This window comes from Barbus barbus (genome assembly GCF_936440315.1).
Source record: "Barbus barbus genome assembly, chromosome: 13".
Taxonomy (NCBI): domain Eukaryota; kingdom Metazoa; phylum Chordata; class Actinopteri; order Cypriniformes; family Cyprinidae; genus Barbus; species Barbus barbus.
This window is the reverse complement of record NC_136741.1, coordinates 12,396,291-12,407,796: the sequence shown is the minus strand read 5'-3', so window position 1 is coordinate 12,407,796 and position 11,506 is coordinate 12,396,291. Positions and strand designations below refer to the sequence as shown.

General features: G+C 36.2%; 2 protein-coding genes across 3 annotated transcripts; one reads left to right on the top strand and one right to left on the bottom strand.

Moving 5' to 3' along the window:
- The first annotated feature begins 1 nt into the window (after position 1).
- LOC306878721 (transcription elongation factor, mitochondrial-like) lies at positions 2-3,075 on the top strand. The gene is made up of 4 exons (XM_079431223.1): positions 2-46; positions 511-980; positions 1,069-1,218; positions 1,751-3,075. Exons 1-4 carry the CDS (start codon positions 4-6, stop codon positions 2,174-2,176), a joined length of 1,089 nt encoding a protein of 362 aa, XP_079287349.1. The 5' UTR covers positions 2-3; the 3' UTR covers positions 2,177-3,075.
- Positions 2,302-11,340, bottom strand: LOC306878720 (ATPase family AAA domain-containing protein 5-like). 2 transcript variants are annotated; one of them, XM_079431222.1, is made up of 16 exons: positions 10,848-11,340; positions 10,592-10,758; positions 10,356-10,487; positions 9,534-9,684; positions 8,697-9,090; positions 7,996-8,078; positions 7,720-7,865; positions 7,462-7,615; positions 7,112-7,276; positions 6,659-6,804; positions 6,373-6,466; positions 6,240-6,304; positions 5,855-6,040; positions 4,377-5,182; positions 4,117-4,266; positions 2,302-3,984 (listed from the first exon to the last, which is right to left on the bottom strand). In XM_079431222.1, exons 3-16 carry the CDS (start codon positions 10,356-10,358, stop codon positions 3,912-3,914), a joined length of 2,616 nt encoding a protein of 871 aa, XP_079287348.1. In that variant the 5' UTR covers positions 10,359-10,487; positions 10,592-10,758; positions 10,848-11,340; the 3' UTR covers positions 2,302-3,911. The 2 variants fall into 2 exon arrangements, with proteins under 2 accessions (XP_079287348.1, XP_079287347.1); XM_079431221.1 differs by having other exon boundaries at positions 10,356-10,758; positions 10,848-11,337.
- Positions 11,341-11,506: the final 166 nt, after the last annotated feature.

The window sequence follows — 11,506 nt, the reverse complement described above, 5'->3', positions numbered from 1 at the left end:
AACATGTGGATCGCAAAACGCCTCCTGTCCTCCGTCTTCCTCAAAGGTAATAAAAACTAACAACACTTGTAAAGATATTAGATTATGGAATTGAATTAGAACTAACCCTTGCGGTGACAATCTCAAGGACTATGAAGTATCTTTAAACATCACAGATCTTGTTCGATGGTGGCTTATCAGTTGCACTTATTTAATTGTAAGTTTTTTTTATTGAATCTGTGAATTTATTTATGTTTATTAGACTTTTTGTTTGTTGAATTAAGTTTTTTATTTGGGACTTAAAATACTAAGATCTAACTCTACCGACACTTATCTAATAAGAACACAACTTTGATATAATAACTGAATAATGACACTTTTGTCTTTTGTAGAGCTGCTTTATAGCTGAATTTTGATTGTGGATTGATTAAATTTACAATAATGACTATAATAAAAAATGTGATGGATATTGTAGTCTTATAGTGCATGCATCTTTAATTATTTTCTCACTAAATCATTGATTGATTACAGGGCATTACAGTCTGTTCTGTCGCCCCCCGAGCTCCTTGCCTGAATACGAGCTCAGATTTTTGCACTGCACCTGTTGCAGAAGGAGCAGAATCATGATCTCAGGCCTTGACACCCTGAATGCATCTGTTACCTCTGAATTATGCCAAGAAAAGGACAAACCCCTGGACTCATGTTATACTGCAGAGCAGTGTTCTGTCATCCTCCAGCGACTCAATACAGCCTCAGAGTCAGAACTGGAACAGGTCAAATTGCTACGAGGACGGAAAGCTGTTAACATTGTCAAATACAGAACCGCACATGGACCATTCAACAGTCTGGAGAGTGTCATGAATGTGCCCTTACTGAAACACAAGAGTGCTGTCATAGTTTTTAACTCTATCCTTAATCCAGTTGACAAGAAAGAGAGGAAAAAGGGAAAAGTCCATTTGGCTAAATTTATAAGACCTGAGGTTGACCGAGCTCTGTTGGAGGTGAAGCAAATCTGTCTAAATCACTACATTTAATGAATTTTGTGAATGATGTGTTCTTTGTTTATTTCTGTTTTTTTTTTTTTTGCAGGATGCAAGCTCTATAGTGTCCATTGTTTGTGGTACTAATAAAATTGCATGGACACACATGGATCGTGCAAGAACTGTCTTAGACTGGCAGCAGGCAGAGTGCAAGAGTTTTATGAAAGGAATGTACATGGCATCCGATTATTTGGAAGATGTGAGTTAATAAATTGTGCTTTTTGACATTCATTTTTTAAGACTCAGCAGTATTGAGGTTTATATTCATATTACAATTTGTTCATATTCTTTTAAGAAAGTAAACCAGCAACCCTTGTGGATTGAAGAATTTAGAGCAATGTAACAGAAGTAGCGACAGATCCTTTCCTTTAGTGCTGTGACATAGATCTGAGTTAAAAGGATTATGGTAAAGAAACAGATGGAGGGTAGTTCTGTGCAATAGCTGTTGATTGGATTGAGGCAGATCTGAATGCAAACTTGCAGTCAATAGTAAGAAAGGGGCAAATCAAATCATAAAATGATTGAGAGACATCTGATCGAATATCCAGTTATGACATTTTGATTAAAAATTATTAGGCCAAACTGTTTAAAAATGAAACAGATGAATTTTTCACAGCAAGATCAAGAACATGTTTTTAGTAAATAGATTTGTGAATTTCTAATTGATGATAGTGAATTTGCACTGTGATAACCAGCAGATACTTATAATGTATATTCTTTGTCAACCCTAGATCTCAACTGTTATTTCAAGCTTCCCTCCTGCCGACTTTTTTTTGGTGGAGAAGCCAAGCATCTCTCCCCAGAATACTTCTCTTTATCCAGTCTTGGTCCATCTTCGAACAGTAGAGGCCATGCTATTTGCTTTACTCACTCCAGCGAGGGACCCAGGAAGCCCCCCAAAAGTCCTTAACATGATGCGCACAGCTGTCGGCCGCCATTTCAACCTAATGGTGGGAGATTGTCGGACAAGTGGAGCTGAGACGGTGAAGAAGATGATGACGGAGTCTGTGATGAAGCAAGATCCACATGTTCTTTTTCCTCATGACTTGGTGTTGAAGCACAGAAATTCCTTTCATATGAGCAGTAGGAACAGAGGGGAAGAACTATGCGACGCTCTCCTGCAAGCGGTTGCATTTTTCGAACTCCTGCGGGAATGAATCACTACTGAGTGGCTATTTATCATTTGTTGGACATTGGAGCTCCTAAAACTTCATGCAATGCTTTCTCTGAAACAAGGACTATATAATAAAATTAAAGTTACTTGAAACTGACACAGGATTTTATAGAAATATTTTTTTTATTTCTCCAAGTGTTAAACTAGAACCTAGTCAGCGTTGGGGAGAAACTTTACAAATGTAAATGTTATGTTGAATAAAATCTACAGTAACACATTATACACATTGTTATAGCAGTGTTAAAGAGGGACAGTTAACCACAAAATGAAAATTGTCATTTACTCACCCTCAAATTGTTCCTGTATGAGCTTCGTTCTTTGTTCTGATGAACACAAAAGAATGTCTTGAAGAATGTGGGTAAGCAAATAGTTGCTGGAAGCCATCGACTTAGTATGAAAAAACCTAAAAATCAGGAAAACCTAAATAAAAACCTGGAAATCAGTGGCTGCCGGCAACTGTTTGGTTTCCAGTGTTCTTCAAAATATTTGTGCAAAATAAAGAATTTCATCCTGGTTTGGAAAGACTCAAAGGTGAGTAAATGATGGCAACTTTCTTTTTGAGGGAACGATCCCTGCCACACTAAATGTTATACACTATTTAACTGTTGGTCCTTGCTGCACTTCTCTATCAACTAATTATAGTGGTTCCCAGTCCTGGACCTGGATACCCCCAACTCTGCACATTTTGTATGTCTCCCTAATTAAACACTCCTGATTCAATGCATCAACTTGTTAGTAGGGACTTCAAGACCTGAAATGGTTGTCAGATGAGACATCCAAAATGTGTACTGTTAGGGATACTCCAGGACAAAATAATGTGAACACCCATTATTATAGGAATAAATATTATTTGTTGGTTACAGTGAAAAAAGAACATGCTGTGATTACCTTTCCGTTGTTTATATTCTCTAAGTTGTATACAAGTGTAGGATACATCTTGCAAGTATCATTACAAGTATCACTTGGGTGAACTGTCCCTATAAGGAGAAATTGAAAATTGGTTAAAATAACTGAATAAGTGGTCTAAGAAAACTAAAGTAAAATCAGAGAAAAGTTCTAGCCTTATTTGTTCACAGATGACACTTGGATTGACATTTTGTGTCTAATACAGTGAAGTTCAGACATTTTTAAATTACATTGTCATTTAGCAGACATTTTATCCAAAGCGACTTGAGGACAATGGAAGCAATCAAAATCAACAAAAGAGCAATGATATGCAAGTGCTGTAACAAGTCTCAGTTAGCTTAACGCAGTACACGTAACAAGTTTTTTTTTTTAAATGATATAATGAAAAAAAAGAACAGATAGAATAGAGCAAGCTAGTGTTAGAGGCCTTTTTTGCTTTTGTTAATTATATAATAAATAAAAATAGATAGAATACAAAGATTAGAAAAGCTAGTGTTAGTTGAATGAAAGTTAAATGAAATGAATGAATGTTAGTTAAATGAAACTTAAGTGTCTTTTTGGTGCCAGTGTATACAGACAGTATGAGTGCTACTGAAATGCTTAAAGAGACTTGGCATTATGCTCATTTGAGGTAATGGTGAAAATTCCCACTGCTAATTAGAAAAATATATATTTTCTTTATTTTGCCAAGAATAAATGATCGATCAGACAAATATATATCTGTGACTCTACAATCTACAAACACAAGTCACAATACAGTAAACATTTTGGAAATCATGGAGGATTTTCGAAAGCAGTATGTCAATCACACATCAAGGGAAATCCAAGGCCATGAATTCCAGCAAGCTTCTGGGCAGGTGAAGGCTTGAGAGGTAGTGTGAATGTCTGAAAGTGAGAAACAAAACAAAGAGCATTAAAAAATAACAAATGTGTTTAAATCACATAAATTGAAGAAATATCAAACAATTACTGTATATACATTTTTCATGAAGCAATATAAGTTTCCTTTCAAAATACCTTAAGGAGCGCTGTTCTTTAACTTTCTCAGCTCTGCAGATTGAGCGCATAGTGGGCAGGTAGTCCATGGAAATAACATGTTTATTACTACGACAGATCTTTTTGCTGGAGATCAGATTGGATACAATCTCATTGCGCTTCTGGACACCACTATAAAAAGAAGTCAAAATCATATACAACAAAAAATGAGTGTGCACATAATATACGCACAGATGAAGTTAACGCTTCATGTAAACTTAATATTAATTTAAAATGCACACCTAGGTTCACAGAATTTGCATCGACACATTCTGAGGTTTTTTTTGTCAGATGGCAGAGACAGGGCACAAATCATTTGTTCCCATCTCTCTGAAGACAACATCTTCCTCAGTTTTGCAGCTTCCGTCCATATCCTAGAGAGTTCAGTCTGACACTGATGGAAACCCAAACCCTCTACAATGGCCAATATCTGTGATGAATTCTCAAAACATTGTCCGATCTGCTCCTCTCTTGGTAAGTCCAATAAGCCGTCCTTCAATGTGGCGCCCATCCAACCAAGAGGTTCTGACTTACAAAGTCCAGTTCCTCTGAGGGATGGTCTTTGCAAATAAGCATCCAGAAAAGACATGTTTTCAAAAAACTTTGCAATGCACACCATGTGCTGAAAAACCAGAATGAGTGATTCATCTTGTCCATGGACATCTGATTCAGAAGCCAAATATTTTGTTTGCTTTGGAGGGACTGAGGACTCATAAGATGCATCCAAAGAGAAAAGTTTGAGATGTGGGGTTGAATGTGGGTAATAAAAAGTGTGTGGCTCATAAAATGACAAATGCTTTTTTCTTCTGCATGTAGACAGCCTGTCTGGTCTAACCTCGTGTACATTTGCGGAGGTCTGTAACATCAAGCCTTTGACTGGCTTTTCTCCTTTCGTCTTCAGATTTATTGACTGTTGCTGATAAGAGGATTGAGATGAGAAATGTGGAGAAAAGAGACTTTCGATGTTAGAGTACAGTAAACCTGCTCCCATTTTCTCTGCCAGGATCTCCAGATACCTGCTGTTTTCCTGCTCAGTCCAGGCTCCACACTGTAATTTAAAACAGATTACATGCATCAATTTCTGCTTATGAATCAGTGCAAGTGGTTTACTAGTTCTGCGAGACTATCAGCATAAAGTTTTGTCCACTTTGACGCTTATTCATGTTAAGATCCACCCACTTAAAGGGGTATAAAAAATGAAAGATTTCTCAATTTACTCACCCCCATTTCATCCGATATATGTGATTTACTTTCTTCAGATGGACACAACTGCAGATTTTTAGAAAAATAATCCAAATAATACAAGAAAATAGGTTCTGAAATGTTGATGCTTCAAAAGCTTCTGAAGCAAAGCAGTAGGTGTGTGTAAAGAAAATACTAATCTATATTTTGTTTTTCTTAAACTATAAACCATCGCTTCCAGCCAATTGGTCTAAATGCGTTCATTAGAGGGTCAAGTCTGCTTGATGTAAACCCAAGCACATTGTGAAGCTCATGCAAGATGTGACACAGAAACATCACAGAGATTATAGGATTATATTTCTAAAAATCTTTGTGAAAGAAAGTCACATCTGGGATAGAGGACAGGTGTGACCAACCACAGTTCAATTTCAGTTCAAACTGATAATCCCATAATAATACACTAAGTCTTTTACACTTCAGTGAAAACTTAATAAAGTAGTAGTAAATGCTTTAGTAAATAAATAAAAGTCTGGCTCACTTTAAGTATGTTCTTGAGAATTTGTAGTTCTGTGCTCCCTCCACCACTACAGACCCAGAGCTGAAGCTGGAGAATACTCTGTCTGATATCCCCCTTATTCTGACACAGCAAAAAGGCCATGTCCTCTGGATCAGTCCTCATGTTCTCCACCACACACAAACACTGCAGATAGCTCCTGATGGTTTCCTAAATTTAAAATGATACATAATATCCTTACTTCAAATAATTATGCAGTTATCCGAAATAACAACAATGCCATCATATAACAGCTACTTTAAACAAATGCACAACAATTGTGGCATAAAAAGGTGAACAGTAGTTTTCCATATAAGTGGCATAAAAATGTGTGCAATAATATCTGCTTTCGAATATTGTTTTTTCTCACCAGTGAAGGAGTTTGGAAATGGATTTCATCAAAATGCCCCTTAAGTCTTCCACTAAATGATGGGTCTGTGAAGAAGAAACATTTTAAACAAATAAATGCTTAAGTGCATTTTATGCAGTAAAGCATTGCTCACCATTGGTTGTCAGAATTATTGGTCTTTTGGTTGTGCTCATGAAAGTCTTAATAGCTGCAAGAAATCCAACATCTTCAGGGAAAATGACATCAACCTGGGGGACATATTTAACATTGGCAGCACATTAAAAACTTGTGCCAACAAGTAAAAAGGAGTTGAAATCAGCAAAACCAGTTAGACAATTAATTTATTCATTAATTCTGATGCTTTTATAATCATTAAACACAGCTAAGATACAAATCATGACGTGTTATGTAATCTGTTTCAGTATCCCTATCACTCTTACCTCCTCAAATAGTATAAGTGACATGGGGACTGTTTGGCTCTGTGAAGTAGGACCTTTAGAAGGACATGTTGATTTTTGATCACCTTGTCTATTGTCCTTAAAACCAGACACTGATCTCTGAAGACCATCTGGTTTCAGTTTTCCAGCTGTTGTAATTACATTTGTGATGAATTATCAAAATAATAATCACAATTGTTCATAATATGAAAATATAATGTCTGAAAAAATTATAATTGAGTATGTACTGGATAGTATAAATATTTTATATTTAATTTTATTTTATTAATATTTTAATAACAGTATAGTACAATTATTATTTTTTCAGACATTATACAAATGTTTACTTATTTTACCCAGACAAAGCAGAGACATCTATTGTAGTGAACCAGGCCCTTTGTTGTTCATTCAAGTACATTTTTGAAGTTCTTATAAAACTAGTTCTAGTACACTTACCGTGTATATAATGTTCAGGACCATCAGAGGTTTTACCTTCAGACTTTTTGCTACTCAACTTGAAAAAGCGAGTGAGTTTTACTGGCTGTGGTTTAGTGCTTGGACGGGAAATGCTAGGAGAACGTGAAGTTTTCCTTAGATGATGATTCATATGGCCTTCCTTGCCTGTGGAAAAAAGATACAGTCATTGTTTTCTAAATTATTCAAATATAAATAAATTATAGTTTTATCCATTTTTACTGATGTTTAATGCATGCGAGAATCCATGAGACTCCATTTAGTTTTCATCTGTGCAAAACAACGTCAACTAAACAAGAATTAATCTTGTATAATCTAAGAAGTTCACTCACAAGGTGGATCAGGTTTGATTTTGCTTTGGTTAATGATTTCAGACTTGAGAGTTTTAATTTTCTGAATGTCCACCTGATGAGACTGAGTTGCTTCTGTCAGCTGGGAGAGAATGAGACGACCACAGCGCAGGACTGAGCTATTCACCTCAAACACCTGTGAGACCATAAAGCAGAGGAAGATACAATTAAGGCTGGTTTAACAGACAGTCAGGATTTTGCTTATTGTAATATTTGTAATAGCATTGATATAAAAAGAACCTTGAATCCCAGCTCTTGTGCACAGGCATACACAGCAGCCGTTTTGCCCACTCCTGATGGACCAATCATGAGCACTGTGTTACACAGCTCCTGTTCATGGTCTATGGATACAGTATCACCTTCAAAATCACCACAGTCCCATGACTCTACAGGTAAACAGATTCGTACACATATTTCTCAGTTTCAGGAATTAAAGAAAAAATACAGATTGACATATGTTATATCATATATTGTTATTACAATAACTGCATGTGTTGGCAATTTCATTACCACTACCATTTTCTCTCTTCATCCTCCTTTCTTCTTGTCGTCTTCTCCTCTCCTCAGTGTCTGCTCTTATTTTCCATTCTTTCAACCAGCTGCCAATGGAGAAATGAACAAAATGAGATACACTTTCGTATGTCAATATTGTCTAGTATATTAATAATTGGCCATTATTATTGTGTAACATACTTAAAAGACGATTTTTATTTTAAGTGACATAATTCTAGAAAGTGTCCAGTGGTTCTCAAGCTTTTTGAGTTTAAGGCTCCTATTGTCTAAAATATTTTGTGTGTGTGTGTTTATATAAAATAACCAACTAGTCACCTTTATTTATAGTGTTTTATACAATACAGATTGTGTCAAAGCAGAAATTTGAGGAACAATTAAGAATTCCATAAGTTTTGAGAGCTGAATGTTCTTAATAGATTACATTATTTTTAACCAATTAATTTTTCATGAATCTTCAAGGCATTTACTTAATAATGATTAAGGATAAGCACTTACAATATATACATATTTAGTTTAATTTAGTATTTTCTATCATTTTTTTTTTTCTGAATTTCACTGAGGGCCACCAGTGGGCCCCAGCCCCCTGGTTGAGAACCGCTGTTTTAGAATATTCTAGAATGTCTAGAATAAACATGTTCATTGGTTAACCATCCCCTCAATTACCAGGCTATAAAACAACCATCATTAATGCAATGACATTTCACCTGTGTAGTTGCCCTACTGATGCAGAGTTGCCAATGACTTCACTAGACTGTTGAGGCTGATATTTATCTGTCCAGAGAACATCCTCTCTTTGTAGATGACCAGGCCATGGGTCCTGATGAACAGAGTCATTCTGCACTGGTTCAGTGACTAAAGCACAGAATGTAGTCTGTTGTTGTCTGCGTTTTGTTCTGCTCAGTCTGTTTCTGTACTTAGCATTAGAGGGAGCCAAATCATCTGAAAATTTTTCAAAATCCAACTTATCGGCAGAAACACAGCCTTTGTTTGTCCTGTGACGTTTGTATGTCCTGTCACACGTCTGCTCCTCCAACTCTTGTTTTCTCTTTCTCTGGACAGAAGCTGAAGGATGCTTGGAATCATCAGGTTCATCTGCTTCTGAAAATTAATGGTAGACTAAGAATTCCAACATGGACAAAAATACTTTCACAAAATGTTAAGTATGTTATAGTAAAATCAGATCTTTTTATACCTTTAATGTAATATTGAACAATTCATGTAACATACATATAGAAAATTTTAAGGTAAAAAGAAAAATCCTAAAATTATCTATATACACACCCTTTTGTTTGAACTCCAACTCTTGCTGAAAAGTAATCATGATCCTCTGGTCATTTTTTAAGTAATTCTGATTAACCCTGAATAACAATCAGCTATTTCAACAGGATTTTTTAGCATCTGCTTGGTCATATTTTATTGGCTTGGATATTTTTATACCCAGGGTACATACAACATAAAGAGCAACGTCTGTTACCTCCTTTTAAATATTGAGAGGTTAAGTTGAAAACAGTTTGTTGTTAAAAACATGTTTATTTTCCTACCCAAAGCAGAAATATCTTCCTTAGGAGCAGTTCTCTTCCTCAGGAGAAGAGTGAAGAACCTCTGGACAGGAAACTGCAAATTGAGCATCTGAATCTCTTCCAGCAACTCACTGCTCTTTTCATTGCTCAATTCATTCCTCCATCCAGATTTCTGAGGAAAAATAAGACAAAAGACTGAGCAAATTAATTATTCTACTGCACTCCACAAAATAATCAGCAATATAAATGTATCATATATGTATGTTGTTTTGCATACACTGTTGAATTATTTTGATATAAATGTCAAGAAGGTGAACCTTACCACCTAACCCAGTGGTTCTCAACCTTTTTGACTCAAAGGCAAATTTATAATATTAAATTAACTAACCACAATTAATCTCGGTATTCTACAAGTTATGCTCTGTATTTTAGAACTGTATGTTCCTCAACAAAAACAATAGATATTAAGGGAAAACTAACAAGAAATATCATTTGATTTGTTTATTTTTAACTTAAACTATTTTAATACATTAATAATTAATTTTAATAATACTAGATATAAAGTCATCCTGCAGCCCCCTTGGAAGTTCGAGGCCCCTAGAGGACCCGGCCCCCTGGTTGAGAACTGCTGACCTAACACAAATGCCATCTATCTGATAAACATAGGTGACTGACATTTACGGAAAGTAATTTACTTAAAAGTCACTATAAAACAGCTTTTAAAACTATTTCAACATTAAAAACTTATATATTTTTTTTTCTGACAATAATAAAAAGCTACACTGGAAATTATGAATATATATACAGTAGTTCCATCAGCAAGACAGATGTGAGCAAACCCACCATTTCTCTGAGGGTTTTGATATTGGTTGGTTCTCTACAGATGTGCCGAGTATCCGGATGAGTGATGGGAGCCAGGGCTTGGCCAGTACCATGTTTACTGCTCTCTGGGATTTGTCCAGTGTTAACCTCCGGCTGATCTATCAAAAGGTCCTTGTCACTGGCGTTTATTCGTAAACAGCTGGACAACGCCTCTTTATCAGCTCTAAAATGATCAATGTTTTTTAAGCTTTTGTCACCTGAGTCACGTTCTCTCTCTGCAGGAATGGGGACGAACTGCAAACTCATATTGCCCCTCATCCTCTTTAATGTCAGTTTACTGCGTTTCATTCCCTCGCTTTGCATTTGAGAAACTTTTTGCACCGTTTGAGAATGATGTGCTTCCTTCCGCTTTCTGTGGGAGGATCTGGTGATGTAACGTTAGGAAGAAGAGCTGAAATGTCTTCGTCACCAGTAACGTTAGATATTGTAGCATCTGTATATAGTTTTCCTTACCGTTACAGTTATTCAGAATATCATCACAAAATGACCTGGACTCGGTGGTCTCGGTTACATGGGTGGGATTGTTTCCGCAGCCAGTGAAATTCTCCGATCGTTTTTGTGTTTTCGCTCGTTTTAGCCTGTTGTGTTTTGGATCTGCTGTCCGTCTCTAGTAGGTTCTCCGCATACAAGGCCTTCTGTCAGAGACACTTCCGGTAGAGTTCTTGATTCTAGTATGCTGAGGTAGAAAGAATGGTGTCTCCATTTTGCCATAAATTAGATATAATCCATTTCTAAAATAAACACTGCAGCAAATAGCAGTCAGCAGTGCTATCTTGAAATACCATTGTTCCCGGATGCCATTTCTGGCTTTTGACATAAAGTCATAACCCTACATTAACGAAGAGTACAGTACGCGTTTTGTGCCTTATAGCACTTTTTAATTAAGATTTGTAGAAGTCTAATGTTAAATTTCGCGCCTAGCAGAAGGGCGCTTGCATCATCCAATAAGATTCCTTCTCACGTATGACGTTCACTCCGCCCATTGGATATGATTGTTGCGAGGGCGTGGCTTCTTGCTTTACGCCCGTAGAAACCACTGATCTATATATAGAGAACATTTATAGATCGGTGGTAGAAACCCACTTCAAGTTTCATTTCATGCACAGATGATA

What these genes read in the sequence shown, in the direction of transcription:
- LOC306878721 (XM_079431223.1), top strand. Translation starts at nt 4, where the DNA reads ATGTGGATCGCAAAACGCCTCCTGTCCTCCGTCTTCCTCAAAG. An exon ending in GTCCTCCGTCTTCCTCAAAG is followed by an intron (nt 47 to 510) that starts GTAATAAAAACT and finishes GATTGATTACAG; the next exon opens with GGCATTACAGTCTGTTCTGT. An exon ending in CATCCGATTATTTGGAAGAT is followed by an intron (nt 1,219 to 1,750) that starts GTGAGTTAATAA and finishes TGTCAACCCTAG; the next exon opens with ATCTCAACTGTTATTTCAAG.
- LOC306878720 (XM_079431221.1), bottom strand. Translation starts at nt 10,697, where the DNA reads ATGCAAAGCGAGGGAATGAAACGCAGTAAACTGACATTAAAGAGGATG. An exon ending in TCAAAACCCTCAGAGAAATG is followed by an intron (nt 9,685 to 10,355) that starts GTGGGTTTGCTC and finishes ATTTTTCCTCAG; the next exon opens with AAATCTGGATGGAGGAATGA. An exon ending in GAGGATGAAGAGAGAAAATG is followed by an intron (nt 7,866 to 7,995) that starts GTAGTGGTAATG and finishes GTTTACCTGTAG; the next exon opens with AGTCATGGGACTGTGGTGAT.